Source organism: Hemibagrus wyckioides, linkage group LG18 (genome assembly GCF_019097595.1).
Source record: "Hemibagrus wyckioides isolate EC202008001 linkage group LG18, SWU_Hwy_1.0, whole genome shotgun sequence".
In the NCBI taxonomy this organism is placed as follows: Eukaryota; Metazoa; Chordata; class Actinopteri; order Siluriformes; family Bagridae; genus Hemibagrus; species Hemibagrus wyckioides.
Window position 1 is genome coordinate 11,338,111 of NC_080727.1, and position 17,454 is coordinate 11,355,564.

General features: G+C 37.9%; 2 protein-coding genes across 14 annotated transcripts in view; both read left to right on the forward strand.

The window, feature by feature from the left end:
• fnip1 (folliculin interacting protein 1) overlaps window positions 1-5,313 on the forward strand; it is a 42,024-nt gene extending 36,711 nt beyond the window's left edge. For 2 of the 3 annotated variants that reach the window (XM_058415169.1, XM_058415171.1), the window contains 4 exons: window positions 800-965; window positions 1,367-1,564; window positions 1,864-1,979; window positions 2,251-5,312. In XM_058415169.1, coding sequence (XP_058271152.1) covers window positions 800-965; window positions 1,367-1,564; window positions 1,864-1,979; window positions 2,251-2,329 — 559 coding nt within the window. In that variant the 3' untranslated portion in view covers window positions 2,330-5,312. Of the gene's footprint in view, window positions 1-799; window positions 966-1,366; window positions 1,565-1,863; window positions 1,980-2,250 lie in introns of all 3 variants that reach the window. The other variant, XM_058415170.1, reaches the window with a different exon arrangement.
• A 2,816-nt stretch (window positions 5,314-8,129) lies between these two features.
• rapgef6 (Rap guanine nucleotide exchange factor (GEF) 6) overlaps window positions 8,130-17,454 on the forward strand; it is a 72,187-nt gene continuing 62,862 nt past the window's right edge. For 3 of the 11 annotated variants that reach the window (XR_009207190.1, XR_009207189.1, XR_009207188.1), the window contains exons 1-2: window positions 8,130-8,755; window positions 16,456-16,525. Coding sequence is in view for 7 of the 11 variants with exons in the window: in XM_058414905.1 (XP_058270888.1) it covers window positions 16,517-16,525 (9 nt within the window). In the remaining 4 variants the exon portion in view is untranslated. The remainder of the gene's footprint in view (window positions 8,756-16,455; window positions 16,526-17,454) is intronic. The other 8 variants (XM_058414900.1, XM_058414897.1, XM_058414901.1 and 5 more) reach the window with 4 other exon arrangements.

The following is a 17,454-nucleotide window of genomic DNA, read 5'->3' on the forward strand; positions in this document are numbered from 1 at the left end:
AGTATTCATTTATATGTTCATCAAACCACTCAGTTTTGTGTGTATTGGCACATTATTACCCTGATACACAGCACCACTTTCAGGGCACAGTGTTTGAACATGTAATGCAGACCTACGGAATGCTATGATATTGCAGCTCAAACCATCCATCCCGTGCTTCACTCTGAGCACACAACAGTGTGGGTGGTAAGCTTCTCCACACCTTAACTCTCCCTGTATATGGGAAAAACAATTAAGGTGGATTCATCAGAAAACAATATGTGTTTCATATTGTCCACAGCCCAAGTTTTTGGTGTTGGCATCATTGAAATTGACACAAGTGACCAAAGTTTTGAGAAGCCTGACCATGAATATTGACCCTGTGTAGCTCCTGACAAACAGTTTTAGAGGAAACAGGAGAGCTGTGGTTTTATGTTTTTCTGGATACAGTCTGGGCTAGTACCAGGACATCCCTTTCAGACTTCCTTTCTGAAGTTTTCTTGATGCACCACAAAAACTTCCTGTTCTGGTCCCAGATGTGCCAGAGAGAACTTCGATATGTCTCCCATTATGTTGTGTGGATTACGAGATTTTATGTATAGCTATGGAATGTGAATTCAGTGAAGACTGGCCACCGTGTGTGTGTGTGTGTGCGTGCGTGCGTGTGTGCGTGCGTGCGTGTGTGCGTGCGTGCGTGCGTGCGTGCGTGCGTGCGTGCGTGCGACATTATTCTTATTGGTCCTGTTTGCAGTAACAAATTGCGCCTCTCATGAATGGATATGGTATAATTCTGTGCATGTTTGATATTTGTTTTTGGCAGGGCAAAGCTGGCAGAAAACTACTCCAAACCTAGCATTGCTAACTTTGGGAGATCACTTTTTGGCAGTTACTGCCCTACTTATGTACCAGACTTTGTTCTACATGGAATTCCCAATGATGACAAACTGAGGCAAAGCCTTATGTCTGACTTGGCCCATGCAGTCCAGGTGAATAAAGCTATTATAAACTGTGTTTTATGAGTTTTATTTTTGTCATTATTGAGATTATTACAAACTGTAATGTAGATATGGTCTACATATATATGTGTGTGTAACCATATTTAGTTATCTCGTTAATACTAAGCTTTATTTTATAGTATTTATATCAGTTAAAAATTAATGGCAATGCACATGGAAATTAAATCTTTGCTTTAATCATGTAAAATTAATTTAATACAGTTAACAACCTAAAAGCCAGGTTTAAAAAAAAAAAAAAAAAAAGACTGAGTTTGTTTATTGTGTAGTATTCCATTTTATTTTTAAGTTAAACTGTCAGAGCAGCATATTGTCTCTTGCTTATGATGTTGATACTAAAGGTCTTACGGCTCTTTTTTCCATTTGCTTTGAAGCAACCTGTATTGGATGAGCCTGTAGCTGAGGCTGTCTGCATTATTGCAGATACAGACAGGTGGACAGTTCAGGTGGCCAGTAGCCAGAGACCCAGCACAGAGAATAAGCTTGGAAAAGATGTGCTGGTATCAAACCTTGTGTCAAGTCTATTACAATCCACTTACCAGCTCTACCGTCTCAACCTGTCTCCCAACTTTGTGAGTGCACCTTTTGGTTGTCCTTCTGAACTTTGGTTAACATCATGCTAACTGGCAACACTAACTTTTCTTTCTTTTTGCTTCATGACACCAGCATTCTAAATCTTGTGTCTTTTATGCTGATATGACCCCAAATATATTTCTTTATCTTACTTAAACATGTTCTGTTGATGCATGCTATTAATTTATAGTTAAACTAAATAAAACCCTTAATTCATAGAAGTACTCAGTGCAAGGTGGGTTTTTTGTTTGTTCTTAATTATCTTGTAAATTATTCACTCCCTTTCTTTGCTTTTCAGTGCATAATGCATCTAGAGGACCGACTCCAGGAGCTCTATTTCAAGAGCAAAATGCTTGCTGAATACCTGAAAGGACAGACCAGGGTGCATGTCAAAGAGCTAGGCATGGTTCTAGGGTAATAAATCTTTTTTCTAACCTGAATGTCGTCACTTAAATAATTTTAGACTCTAATAGATCATATGTCTGTTGACGCTGTAGTTGTTTTTTTTCTTCTTCTTCATTTTTCTCTCTCTCTCTCTTTTTTTTTTAACATGTGGTTATGGTGATTTATTGCAATGCTTGATGCCAATAATATTGAGGTCTTTAGACAGCAGTCAGGCTGTAACTGTAACAAAACTAAAAATCAAGCAGTAGACTAATGAGTCACTATTCTCTTCCCCTTGCAGAATTGAGTCCAGTGACCTGCCCTTGTTGACAGCAATTGCAAGCACACACTCACCATATGTTGCCCAGATCTTGCTGTAGAGGACATGGAGATATATGGATACATCCCCATTCCCTCCCACAGGTTATTTTGGGGAGCTTTTTAATCTGTTGCTGAATCTAATCAGAGTGAAATTGATACTTTCGGTTCGTTTGCTGTTTGGTTTGGTTTCACAATGTGCATAAACAAAAAAAAAAAATTGGCTGAGGGATGAAAATATACTTGTAAAATTCAGAAAGGTGAGAATAGAAGAAAGATGAACAAACCTTTGGCTAGTGCATGGATAGTTTCACAAATAGCACAGAATTTTAAAGCCAGCATTAAATACATGGTTCGGTTATTGTATTAATATCTAGTTTAAAACATTTTGTTCATTACATCCAGCATCTTTTTTTGCATCTTCTTTGTACAGCAAGTTTTCTCACCTGCCTAAAGAACAACACTGGAAGGAAGGAAAGCACCAGGGTTTGATACAATGCATAATGCTGCATACATGAAATCATCCCTAAAAGCCATAGAAATGTTCAGCCAGTAAATTCCAGTAAATGACCGGAAATATCTGATTTTATTTTCATGTCTTGCATCTTGTTTCAGTCTTTAAGATTATATTTTTATATATAATTATACTTATTTTAGTATAATCCTTTTCCCTGGAATAACACTTAAAGGCAAAAAGAAAATACAAGAGACAAGGTGATTTACAAAAAGGCATTAATACCTAAGACTTTGGCAGGTGGATACTAAAATCTATTTGGATTTATTTTAATTTTTAATTACAATTGTCAATGATCTGAAAATATTCCATTTGTTTACCATCACAGTCTCTGTGTTAGTCAGCAAAAGAGGTGAAGAAACTCCTTGGTACAGCACTACCTCAAATAATTGCAGGTGATTTGCACAGAGCATTTTACTGGCTAAGGGATGTCGTTTTCTGCTTCCATTCAGGTAGACAAAATAAAAAAAATATGCTGTGATGTGTTACATAGTTATTTGTACAAAATCTTTGCATTTGAAAGTGCTGGAATGTCAAACAATGAACTTTCTTCAGCTTTGCAGCCGCTGTACTATGTTTACTTCTGATGGAATTGAACAGCAATACACTATATGGCCAGAGGTTTGTGGAGGCCTGACCATAACACCCATATGTGTGTTTTAAACATACAGATTTAGTCACCCTTTGCTGTTACACTTCAAATTCATTTATAAAGCACTTTAAAAGCCACAGAATGTACCAAAGTGCTGTACAATTACAAAAAAATGAATAGCAAAGTAGAAAAATAGTAAAATTACATAAAACACCACAAATAGCCCATATCTGTTTCATACCTAGTTTTACATATAAAGCAGCAAAGGCTTCATTAAAAAGATGCATCTTAAGACTTTAAGTGTGCCCAAGGAATATCAAGAATATCAGCTGGTTGTTTGATCTAAGAAAAATCTTGGCATTGTGGAAATAAGCTCAGAAATATAATCTGGTGCTAGTCCATGTACAGCTTTAAAAACATATAATAGCACCTTATGCTTCATTCTAAATTGAATCGGTGATCAGTGCAGAGATGCCAAAACCGAGAGATATATGATCCCTCTCTCGTGTATTAGTTAGCAACCTTGCTGCAGCATTCTGCCCCCTTTGCATGCATGACATAAAAGTGTGACTCAAACCCAGACACAAAGCATTCATTAGTCAACGTGTGATGTAATAAAAGAACGAATTACTTTCTTTAGCTCATGAATGAGAAAATAGATTAAATTTTAGCAATTTTTCCAGTTGAAAGAAACTTTTCTTCACAGCTAAACTAATTTGCCTGTCAAACATTAAGTCTTTGTCAAAAAATAGAATGTAGATTTTTGACATAGGCATGCAAATTAGATGACAGATGAGATTATTATTATTATGCAATATTATTTACAAAGCTACTAGGGTAAAAAAAAAAAGATCTGTTTTTTAATTATTATTTAGGTGGATAAAGTTGTCTTTCCAGCATTTTACATCTTTCAAGCAATCAGAAAGAGAATTAAATGATAGATCACCTGCCGTCAAAGGGAGGTACATCTGTGTATCATCAGCATTAAAACATTACATGAAGTATAATATTTCCTTACAAAAATAGGACAAGGGGGAACATATATAATGAAAATAATACTGGTCCCAGAATGGAACTTTGTGGAACCCCATAGGTCACAGAAGTTGAAATTGAAGTTTTAAATTTTGACAGTAAATATTCTGTTGTGCAGATGATAACCTGCACTCTTCTGGGAAGATTTTCCAATAGATTTTGGAGCATGTGGGGATTTGCTCAATCAAGTTCAACACCAGAAGCAATAGTGAGATCAGGCACTGATGTTGGGCAAAGTATCCTGGAATGCAATCAGCAAACCATGTCTTCATGGACCTCTCTTTGTGTACGGGGTACTGACATGCTGCAGCAGATATGCTATACAATTATATTCTTCCAACTTGTTTTGGCAACAGTTTAGGGAAGGCCCGCTAATGCTGTGATGGACAGGTGTCCATAAACATTTGATCATATAGTGTATATGTCTATTGATCATGCTGTGCTTAGATAGCCCAAAAGGACCCACAAAAGGGTCATATAAATAACCTTATAAAAGCAATTTTATAAAACGATATTGAACAAATGTGTTACTTTTGTACTCATTTTAACAGATTTTTTTTCTCTCCTGAATTAAGGCCATGCATATGAGTCTTAACTTGGAAACAAAAACATAAAGAGAAGGCTTTGCCTAGGTCATTTTAATTTACAAATAGCAAGTGAGGTGCATCTACCATTTGTCCTCTTGTATTTGTATTTATATTTAATTCTTTCTATATGATCACATTTAAATTATTTAGCAGGGCATGTCTTGGTTCACATAAATTGTATATATATTGCTTTGGTTTCTGTCATGCATTTGTACATATTTTTTGTTACAGCCTTTCCTCATTTTATTCTTTCCCAATTTTATGGGAATATTGTGCAATAAAAGTCAAGCTAAAACGTACTTGTGGTTTGATCTATTCCCTTCCATCTATCTATCTATCTATCTATCTATCTATCTATCTATCTATCTATCTATCTATCTATCTATCTATCTATCTAATTCCCAATTCTACAAGTATTAGCTATATATCCATCAACATCAAAATTTGTCGTTGCATACTTTACCTATCTCTAGAAGTACTGGCACCATATCAATTGACCCAACTCTAGAAGTATTGGTACCCCAGTTATTTGTCTATCCATCCAACTCTACAAGTATTGACCACCTGTCTGTCTATCTACTATAACACTAGAAGTATTAGCACGCTGTCTATCTATGGTATATTTACATAACTAATTCTACAACTATCTATCTGTCTGATACACCAGGTCAGCTTTGTTGATTCTCAATGAAGTCTACTTTTGGCACCAAAACCCTGAGCTTCCAGGGTGGAGGAGATCACTCAGAAGGTGTGTAGATTAGAAAACAGATGTATGAATGAGTGTGGAAATAATAATAGGCCTAATAACAACATCCACAATAATAATAAATACACCTGCAAGTAGCATTGAAGGGGCCAAGCACTTCAGAGCCACCAGGTAGACAGCTAAGTACATTGACAAATAGGTGTTTTAACCGGTTTCAGTATAGCATATGGCCAATTAATTTGTGTGTAATTATTCACACAAGTGGAAAGACTGTTATTTTTATATAGTATAATTTATTGCACTTTATAGTTTATATTACAGGTGGGACAGACATTTGGGACACTTCCCTGCCAGGCCAGCTGAGGGCAACCCTGCACGTTTACATTAATGTCTTCTTTGGTTGTAAGGTTTCATTTCCTTGTTCGTCATGCTAACTTGTTCTATTTACTGATCCATCACTTTGTTTAAGATCCTGTTTTTCACATTGTCTTTTTCTTGCTTCTGTTGAGGTCACAATGTGTTTGCTGTTTTATAGTCTTCCCCTAGTCTGTGTGTTTTGCAACCTTGATCCTGGTTCAGTGGCTGGCACAGTGGGAGAGGGGCTCTGTATATGGGACACTTCACTGCCAGACCACTAGAGGGCAACTCTGCACATTTGAGTTAATGTCTTTTTTTTGGTTGTAAAGTTTTATTTTCTTCTGTTTATTTTGCTCACCTGTTCTATGTGTGATTAGTCACCTTAATTCCAGCTTTCCACACTGTATTTCTTCCTTATTAAAGAAATTATGCACTTGCATCCGTCTTTAACTTAGATTCATGACAACAGGGGATTTAAGGCAAAAAAGTTACCCAAAAATTATTTATACATTCGCCAGTTGTGGTTTGACGATGAAGAATCCTTGCTTTGCTAAGAACTTCTGTCACTTATCACTGTTGTCATGAATCTCCCCTTGCGCCAGTGCTGTAGAGCTAGTCTGTGCAAGCCCTGGAATCAGCACTGCAGAGATCGTGTCCGCTTTATGTGTTTGTTTTCATTAATGTCATGTCTGTCCCTGTATTGTCGCTTGTTCTTGCTGTAATGTGTAATGAAAAGTCTCACTTGTTTTGAGTTTTATCTTTGATTTAATGTATCTATGTAGACTTTCACGTGACTTGCATTTGGTGTAAAATATTTGTTCAGTTTATGCACATATCTGTCAATACCAAGACATTGATCCTTGTTTCAGTTTACTGGTTTTGACCACAGCTCATATTTCTCAGGTTTCTGTGCTTTTGGAGTATGTTAATTGCCATGTTTATTATTATTTGTGCCATTTGTTAGATTAGCACTATTTTGTTGTACACGGTCTTATATTGTGATTACTGCTATTAAATGTATGACGCATGCACCAACCTCCTCTGTGCAGGCCTGTTCATAATTATCCTCAACAACCTCCCATGCCAGTGATCAAAATCTACACTGAACAGCTTTTGGGGAAAGAGGGGAAGAATGGTTGAGATCAGGATCAACCTCAACACCCAGTAAATCCATGGCAAGGGCCAAAACAGGGGTACAAGGCCAACATTAAAGCTTGTGACAACTTTACCTATCTAGTTGTTTTTGTTACTAATCTGGAATTATGGGTTTTCTGTTACAGAAGCCTGTAGCCAAAATTCCCATTGTCTTCCATTAAAATTTTCTGACTGTTGTAATGTATTATTGTTATAATTATTTTTATAATTATTATATTATTATTATTATTACTGCCATAGTAGTGAATCAAAAATTATTTCCACATCTGTTTTCCAAGCTTCACCCTGAGCTGTGCACTTGAACTTTTATGGAGTTTGTGTCCCTCACTACACCCGCCTGAGCCCCCACCACACCCGCCTGAGCCGCCACCACACCCTCCTGAGCCGCCACCACACCCGCCTGAGCCCCCACCACACCCGCCTGAGCCGCCACCACACCCGCCTGAGCCGCCACCACACCCGCCTGAGCCCCCACCACACCCGCCTGAGCCCCCACCACACCCGCCTGAGCCGCCACCACACCCGCCTGAGCCGCCACCACACCCGCCTGAGCCGCCACCACACCCGCCTGAGCCCCCACCACACCCGCCTGAGCCGCCACCACACCCGCCTGAGCCGTCACTATAAGCTGTGTCGGAATACGCTACGTTACATTACAGGTGGAATTTTCCTTACCCAAACGTATAAGTCGGTTTGGAGAACGCAAACATTTACTCACATTACTAAAAGATGAATAAAATTTCAATGGGAGTTTCAGTGAATCTTCGGAGTGACGAAAATAACTGACATGTTTTCAAATTTAACAGACAGTTGCGCACGCGCTATGGAACAAAAGCATTTGGTGACAGCATTTGGTGATGAGACTCGGCTACAAGTACGAGCTTCTGGTTTAAGCTGCAGTCCAACTTTAGCTGCGTCTGTGACGTCAGCTCTATAAGGCTATTCAAATAAACCTGCCTGGCAAACTCTCGTTAGCAGTCAGGAAGTGACCCTCTTTAAGTCGTTTGTTTTGATTCCGACTAGCAGAAGCAGCTACATTACTAGAATAGACATTAAAACACAGCTTTGAGGGTTTTTTTTTTTACTGTGTCAGTTTTCAGCATTGACAATTTTACATAAGAAGTTGAGCTGCGTGATTCTGGCATTATTATTTGACGGCGGCAACTACTTTCGACACAGCAGGACGTTGTTTCGAAGACCTTCTGCTGTGGAAACTCGGCAAACTTTAGTGAACACGGGTGGTCCAGGCAGGGGAGATTGTCCTGCCTGGTCTAGCACTGTCTCACATGTCTTCTGTGTAAACTTTACCTAGTAACGACTTTTTGTACACGATACTAAATAGTGAAAATGCTTAGGTAGGGACCGAAAACTCAGTAATCGACAGTGTGGTGTTTGAATATTCCCCGATTTAAAGCTTCTACGGCCGGTGTTTTTAGTTTAGTGTTAAATCCCGGAGCTCCGTGTGCCTGCTGAAACACCAGTTTTCTATGGCTGTCTTCCTCCAGCGCGGCTGTAATCTCCCGAACTCATCACAACACAGCTGAGGTACGTGCTCATCTCCAGCCTCTCAAACCCACAGCCAGCAAACCAAAGTCACTTCCCATAGTGTGCATATAAACAACCCCGATTAATTAATTAATGTGTGTCATGAAATTAATTAATTTAGAAGCAGTTGTGTTGTAAACTTGTAACAGAAGAAAACTTGTAGCTAAAATAACTATATAGCGCCCAGCATAACATGACATATTTAGTCAGGCTTTATAGCGCCACAAAAATAAAAGACAGGTAGGTTTTTGACCAAGAAATAAATTGTGTTTTTCAAAACAGCTCTTGACAATACCTTTATCATACATTTTGCTGTCTTTGCCTGCATGTTTTCTCTTGGGTCTGGCCTTTATTTCGGTGACCCTGCAGTCTCGCTATCAGACGCTCAAAGTTCCTTGGTCTCGGGGTCGGACATTGAAATGTACTCGAGTATGGAAAGCCAAATGGGTCTTTCAAAAGATTAAACAAATTTGGTCTAATTTAGATGGCCTCTTATAGTTTGAGTATATTCAGTTTGAGACAATTTTACTGTAAACCTCACTTTTTAGATATATTTCTACACTACACACTGATACTTGGTTTGCTGTGATTTAGAAATAGTCGATCGTTCATCAGTGCAATCAGCATGATATAATATGGGACCTCCCATGTTATATTCTGTTTTCCAAGCAGCAGCTTCATTTTGGATATAATTTATACCTTATGAAACACTTCACTTTTAAAATAACATTTTTTGAATCATCGTAAACAATGCAATGTAAATCAAAACAAAAACAGACTGCTGCAAAAATTGGAGCACCCCAATGGAATTATCACATCAATATTTAGTAGAGCCTCCTTTTGCTGAAATAAGACGCCTCTTATAGCCACTGATAAGGCCCTGAATTCTGGCTGCAGGTATTTTCGACCATTCTTCCTTGCAAAATGTTTCCAGTTTAGTCAGGTTTGATGGCTGATGAGCATGGACAGCTTTCTTCAAATCAGTTCATAGATTTTCAATTATTTTTAATTATGTGGGGACTGGGATGGCCATTCTAGAACATTGTATTTGTGTCTGTGTGTGAAATCCTTAGTAGATTTGGAACAATGCTTCAGATCATTGTCCTGCTGAAACAACCAACCCCTGCATAACCTCTTGGCTGATTCTTGAACATTGTTCTTAAGAATCTACTGATACTGGGTGGAATCCATGAACCCTGAAGGCTCCATTAATTGTGTTTGCCACACAGTCCCGTAACATGATGGACCCTCCACCACATTTTACAATAGGGAGCAGGTTTTTCTCCTGGAAAGCTGTGATTTTTTCCACCATGCAAAGCGCTCCTGGTTCTGACCAAATATCTCTATCTTAGTTTCATCTGTCCACAGCACATTATTCCAAAATAATTCTGGCTTGTCCAGATGAGCCTTTGCTTTCCTCAAACGACTCTGCTTGTTGGCAGTACAAAGAACCATCTTTTTTCGCATCATCCCTTCTATTAAGCTTTTCCTTGTGCAAAGTGCGCTGGACTGTGTAATGATGTACGATGACACCATCAGCAGCAAAATGTTCTTTAAGCTGGTCTGTGGTTTGTCTTGTCACCATTCTAACTATTCTTCGCCTCTGCCTTTCAGTTATTTTTCATGGCCTACCACATCTTTCCTTCACAAGGACTGTTTCTGTGGCCTTACATTTTCTAACTATATTTCTGACTGTTGAGACAGAGACCTTAAACCTTTGTGATAACTTTTTGTATCCTTCTTATAATTCATATTGAATCATGCTAGTTCTTAGGTCATTATGAAGTACTTTTGAGGTTCCCATGTTGCTACTTAGTAGAGAATCAGGGAAAAACACACTAACAATTAGCTACATTAAATGTCCTTTTTCATGTTTGGTTGCACCAGTGTTTGGTATTAACTTAATTGAGTCAATCAAATCAATTTTGTGTTGCAGTCAAATAGCATGAAGTTGCTACTGAAAACATGCCCAAACTTTTGCACAGCAAACTTTTCACATTTGATATTCTTTTATTTAACTCAGTACTGCTACACTAAGAATTTTGTCATTTATTTTCTGAAAGCATGGAGCTTTCTTTAGAAACAGAATGACAGAATGACCGTATCTTATAAAGACAGAGCAAATTATTATTCAGCCTCATAGGGGTATCCAAACATAAAACTATATATATGCATAAACTAAATGCGTTTAGTTATGCGTAACGAAAAACCTCAAGGCAAACACTGTGAATATAAATGCCAGGGACCCCTTTAAAATGACAGCAACAGAGCATTCATCAAAGATTTTATGAACATTAAACCTATTGTACAATAATATTCAAAATATTTATTGTAGCCATAGAGCTTCTCATTACTAAACCTTACAGAAATTGCGCATGCAGTCCCCTCTGAATGTAGTAGAATGGCAAGGCCAATTCTTTAGTTTATGCTATACATTGAAGACACTTTATATAGAGGCCATGCTACGAAATACAAACCATTCTGCAGAAAAAATGCTTGGAAGGCCAGAATGGAATTTGCAAAAAATACAGAGATGAGCCACAAAAGTTCTGGAACCTCTTACAAAATTGTACAAAAGACCACTGTGTGGAGAAAGGAAGGATCTATTTATGATCCAAAACGTACATGGTCACTGGTCAAGCACAGAGGAAGTAGTGTCATGTCTGTTTTTGGAACAGATTTACTACTTATTTATTGTGATGATGATGATAGTAGCTGCAGAATAAATTCAGAAGAAACATTCCACCTGACAATTTACAAAGAAATTAATCCAATCTTTTTGGGAGGAACATCATCAGGTTGCAACACAATGACCAAAACACACTGCCAACACAAAGGAATTAATAAGGGGGTAAAAGTGGACTGGCCAATTAAATCACCAGGCCTTAACTAAATTGAGCATGCATTTCCCCTCCTGAAGGGAGAAAGTGCCAAAACAAAGAACAATTAAAAGAACCTGTAAATGCATGCCTAAAAAGCAGCAAAAAAAAATGCAGCAGCTTGGTGATGTCAGTCACTGGTATGATGTAGTTATTGCAAGCAAGACATGCAACCAAATATTAAGTGTTATTTACTTTGAGATGATCTGTTCCAATACTCTTGCTTAGCTTAAAATTGGGTGGTCTAACTATTTAATGTAATGTAACATTTCACTATAAAATAACTACAAATTTGATCATAAATATAACTGACAGCATTGTCCTGTAGTGTTAAAGCAGTCTCCCCAATATAGACGTAGAAATAGTGTTGCTGTGGCATTGTTAAGTGGTTGCAATGGTTACTGTTCTCTATTTTTGACACAACATAAATGTTTTTGTTGACATGCCTTGGTAATTTGGTAAAACATGCTAGTAGAACAGTGGTATAATCCACACAATCCCTAATAACAGTAGTGTTGCATGTTTCAACCTCATTAATAATAATGCTAGTAATAATAATATTAGGACAAAGAAGAAACATGGCATAAATTGGATAACAGCAGTGTTCTGCATTGCACAGTCAGTAATAATAATAACAACAATAATAAGATAAAAAAATAATATACACTGGGTGGCAACAGTGTTGCAAATAAACGTTATAAATTGCAACAATTCTTTAATAATTATTCTTTAATAATAATTATATAAAAAGGATAACAATAGTGTTCACAAAAAATATACTGTATCATGCAATAATGACTCAAAATGAGAGAAGAATAAGCCATACAGGCTACACAAATTAGGACAAACCAATCTGGATCTCTGTCTGTCTTTAACAGCTTGCAAATAGAAAAAAAGTGTTAAATTATTTTCTGGTAGTGTTGAGTTGTTATAAGTCTGTGGTATTAGATCATTCATGTCAGGACTTTGATATGTTTAACTTGGTCTATTTTGTCTAAAAGATATCTAATACCTCAAAGCTTTGCAAGGAAGCATATGTAACATTTATAATACACTATATTGCCAAAAGTATTCGCTCACCTGCCTTGACTCACATATGAACTTAAGTGACATCCCATTCCTAATCCATAGGGTTCAATATGACATCGGTCCACCCTTTGCAGCTATAACAGCTTCAACTCTTCTGGGAAGGCTGTCCACAAGGTTTAGGAGTGTGTTTATGGGAATTTTTGACCATTCTTCCAGAAGCGCATTTGTGAGGTCACACACACTGATGTTGGACGAGAAGGCCTGGCTCTCAGTCTCCGCTCTAATTCATCCCAAGGTGTTCTATCGGGTTGAGGTCAGGACTCTGTGCAGGCCAGTCAAGTTCATCCACACCAGACTCTGTCATCCATGTCTTTATGGACCTTGCTTTGTGCACTGGTGCACAGTCATGTTGGAAGAGGAAGGGGCCAGCTCCAAACTGTTCCCACAAAGTTGGGAGCATGGAATTGTCCAAAATGTCTTGGTATGCTGAAGCATTCAGAGTTCCTTTCACTGGAACTAAGGGGCCAAGCCCAGCTCCTGAAAAACAACCCCACACCATAATCCCCCCTCCACCAAACTTTACACTTGGCACAATGCAGTCAGACAAGTACCGTTCTCCTGGCAACCACCAAACCCAGACTCGTCCATCAGATTGCCAGATGGAGAAGCGTGATTCGTCACTCCAGAGAACGCGTCTCCACTGCTCTAGAGTCCAGTGGCGGCGTGCTTTACACCACTGCATCCGACGCTTTGCATTGCACTTGGTGATGTATGGCTTGGATGCAGCTGCTCGGCCATGGAAACCCATTCCATGAAGCTCTCTGCGCACTGTTCTTGAGCTAATCTGAAGGCCACATGAAGTTTGGAGGTCTGTAGCGATTGACTCTGCAGAAAGTTGGCAACCTCTTCGCACTATGCGCCTCAGCATCCGCTGACCCCGCTCCGTCAGTTTGCGTGGCCTACCACTTTGTGGCTGAGTTACTGTCGTTCCCAAACACTTCCACGTTCTTATAATACAGCTGACAGTTGACTGTGGAATATTTAGGAGTGAGGAAATTTCACGACTGGATTTGTTGCACAGGTGGCATCCTATCACAGTTCCACGCTGGAATTCACTGAGCTCCTGAGAGCGACCCATTCTTTCACAAATGTTTGTAAAAACAGTCTGCATGCCTAGGTGCTTGATTTTATACACCTGTGGCTATGGAAGTGATTGGAACACCTGATTCTGATTATTTGGATGGGTGAGCGAATACTTTTGGCAATATAGTGTATGTATCATCTTGCCTGCTGCACTGTCCTTCTCCAGATCCTTCAGCAATTTCAATATAAAGTGTCAACATAATCTTTTGAATGTAACTATAGCACATACATTTGTGATGGGCGCAAAATCAAGGCCTAATTATTTAGCACAGCATCTCAAATGTGGGCTGTGACATTCAATTCCTTTATATATATCCCATTCCTATAACATCCTATTGTGTGGTCTGTCCCAGACCCATGGGCTTTGTCACATAAGGGCTATTACTTGGAGCCCTATCAGATGAACAACTGCGTCATCTGATATTTTGTACAATTGCAGTTATATGTACTTAAAAAGTAAGTTTGTAAAGTAAATGCAATTAATTTCCCCAGAGCCCTCTTGAGAACATGTGGGACACAAAAGCTACACAATTTGTACCATACACAAAATGATGTATGGAAAAAACTCAAGGGCATATTTATTTTGCGATACACCAAAACATATGCAACAATTAGCTTTTCAAGTATTATATAATCATTCACACTTTATGGATAAAAGTCCAATCAAATGGAAACAGGCGTGAGAATACAAATTCAATGTAATCACTGTAATCAAGCCTCTGTTTTAATATGCTCTTAGTAGGAAATACATCTATAGCCAATAGTATATTGTGTGAGCATTCTTTGTTAAGAAGTACAACGGTAAAAAAATGTCTTGTATCCTGAAGATGAGTTTGTAAGAATTCATGAGCATTTGAGTGAGAGAGTTCTGTCTATCTAGCAGGCCATTATGTGTTATTTGCGAAGCTCTCAGTACAAGCACTAGCATCACAAAAGTGAGCTAATTACAGTGTTCCAATCCTATAAAATTCTTTCTATAAACAATAACACCATGCAATAACACACATTATCATGCCCAGTTAGGACAAGAATGAAATAAAGAAGAAGAAAACAGAAGCAAATTTCAACATAGGCGTTTGAAAATAAAACAATTGATATCACTGTGTTTTCACTGTACACCTTGTTTTCAAAGAGATATGCTTGCTTTTGTGTGTACAAACATGAAAAGCACAAACAATGGTGGCCGGTTGTTAATGACAGCAGTGGGTCTACACGCAAATTTTTTATTCAAGATTTATGATGATATTTTAACCCGGACCACAACATAAAACCCTGCACTACAGTGCCACTATTATTCGTATTTGGCCGTAACTGTTGACCATGTTTAAGTTCTCTTTGACTAACAGTTTGAACTGCATAACTCGGTTTAAAGCAGGAATAATGAAAGAAACATTCTAACACTTGATGAAGTTTCAGATGAACATTGTTGCTTCATGATTATGTGAAACAAGGCTAAACAACTTCTGGTGTGTGTCTTCTGTGGGGGGTTTTGAACTAAGGTTTGTTTTATGTGTGGGGAGAGGGCTTTACTGAATGCTTCATGCATGCTTGTAATGGCTAAAACGGTGAAAAATGAGGAAATGAGTTTGCTTTGCGTCTCCATAACAGGATATAAAGATCCTAGTACCTGGGTATTGTGTATCCTAGACAGCTTTCAAACATTTTACATTTTTTTGTACCAGACTCAGAGACATCAATTTAAAGATGTGTATAAAAGCTTTCAAAAATGTTTTGCCTTCTTTTCCTTTTGTGTGGCAAGTGGCACATACTAGTATCGTCAGTGTTTCTGAATTCCCCACAGCCGGTCGGATGACATTTCTTTTGCCTGCTAAAAAAAAAAAAAAAAAAAAAGTTTAAGCGATCCATGAATGAGCAAAAGCATTTCTATGAACAAATGCTTAGCAAAGAAAAAGTAAATAAGCAAATAAGCTTTTGGTCAAGCTTTAATTTGTTTTACTTTGAGTAGACTAGTTATTTCTTTCTTCCTGCTTTTATTTGTTCATGATGTCTTTCATTATGTCAAAGCACATTGCTTTCCTGTGCAAATTTTTTTGCTCAATCACTTTTGAGTCTGCCTCTTGGGCTTGAGTTTGTGCTGAACACATTATATTGATGCACAGTTTTTGAGAGTTAGTGTGCTGATGATTAGCATAGGAGTGTTGTGTATGAACAGGATGCTCCTAGGTACTGGGAAAATGCAACTGTCATGTGATTACTCCTTAATGATAAGCACAGAAATAAAGGGATGTGAAAAACACATCCCACATGCAAAACACAGGTGCCTTGTTCACTTTCAGTGCCGTCTATTACAAGAGCACAGTTATTACTTTCTCACAAATATCATGCTGTCTGGGCTTGGCATGCAACAGTATGGCAGTGGTGTTTTATGATTTTTAATTGCTGCTGTCAGCAGACATTTTGTGAACACTTCCAACGAAGGACTCGTCTATCATACTGCAGTGTAGTCAAGTCTAAGCTGATTTAGGATGTTTTAGTTGGGCCATCATTTTCTGCATAGAGTCCTTCTCTGCATATTTTAGCTCTAGTATTGAAAATATTTTAATAATTATTTGTTGTGCAGCCCTGACGATCAATAAGACATGTTTGACTCAATAGCTGCTCTCTTATTTTTTCCTTTTCTCTCTACAGATTTGTCACGTATCTGGGTGAAATAAGAGAATGTGAATATATCAATTTGAAACCATCAGAAATGATTGTGGTGAGTGGATTCTTCTGTCTGTAATAGCTCAAAAATAGCTCTGTAATAGCTCATTTGGTTTCTTATTGCTGCAGTTGGGTGCCAAAAAAACCTTTTGCCAATAGAACCCAGAAAGTTTTCATGTACTGCCCACTTCAACTTAGCTGGCCAGTTCATTCAGCTGAGAACACATGGCCAAGACCTTCTTGATAACTGAAGTTCTTTTACTTTTTTGTTTCCATTTTTTTGTTTATATCTGCCTAGAACGCTATAATTTGAAATAAAACCATATGGAATCCACTGAATGTTAGGAATGATGCAATATTATAAACAAATGACTCTATAACACTCTAATGTTGTATATGGAAGGAGATGTGTTGCAACTATGTTCTGTTAAGAGTTGATGTAACACTTAACAGAATTTGGTAACCATTGTAAGCCAAACAGCCAGTTTGTCTGTTTAGAAATCTGCTCTGCCCAGTCTAATTAGTCCATTTCATTTTGTTTGCTAAAATACACATTTTGGTTTTGCCATTGTATAATAAAAAGCTACTATATTCTCTCTGGAGTTATCCCTTTGACCACTACCTTCCTACAACCTTGAAAATGTGACACATTTACTTTTTGTCACCAGGATTGGTAGTATAGAAGAATTGTCAGTGAGCAAGTAGCTACTAAATTCTTAAAATTATTTTGACCTGAATTCTGAAATGTTCCTTCAGTGGGAATGGAGAAAGGTTGCACCTTTTAAAAAAAATCCAAAAAATTACTATACTTACAATTGTGAAAATGAAAGAGGAATGCTTTGATGGGCTTTACTGATTAACTTTCTCAGAAACCAGTTATTTAAGCTCTGATAAATAATAACAAACAAGTGATAGTCTTTGCAAACAGAATGTCAGCAGCACTCTAGGCCTATGCTTTCACCACTTATTACCACCTAGTTTATT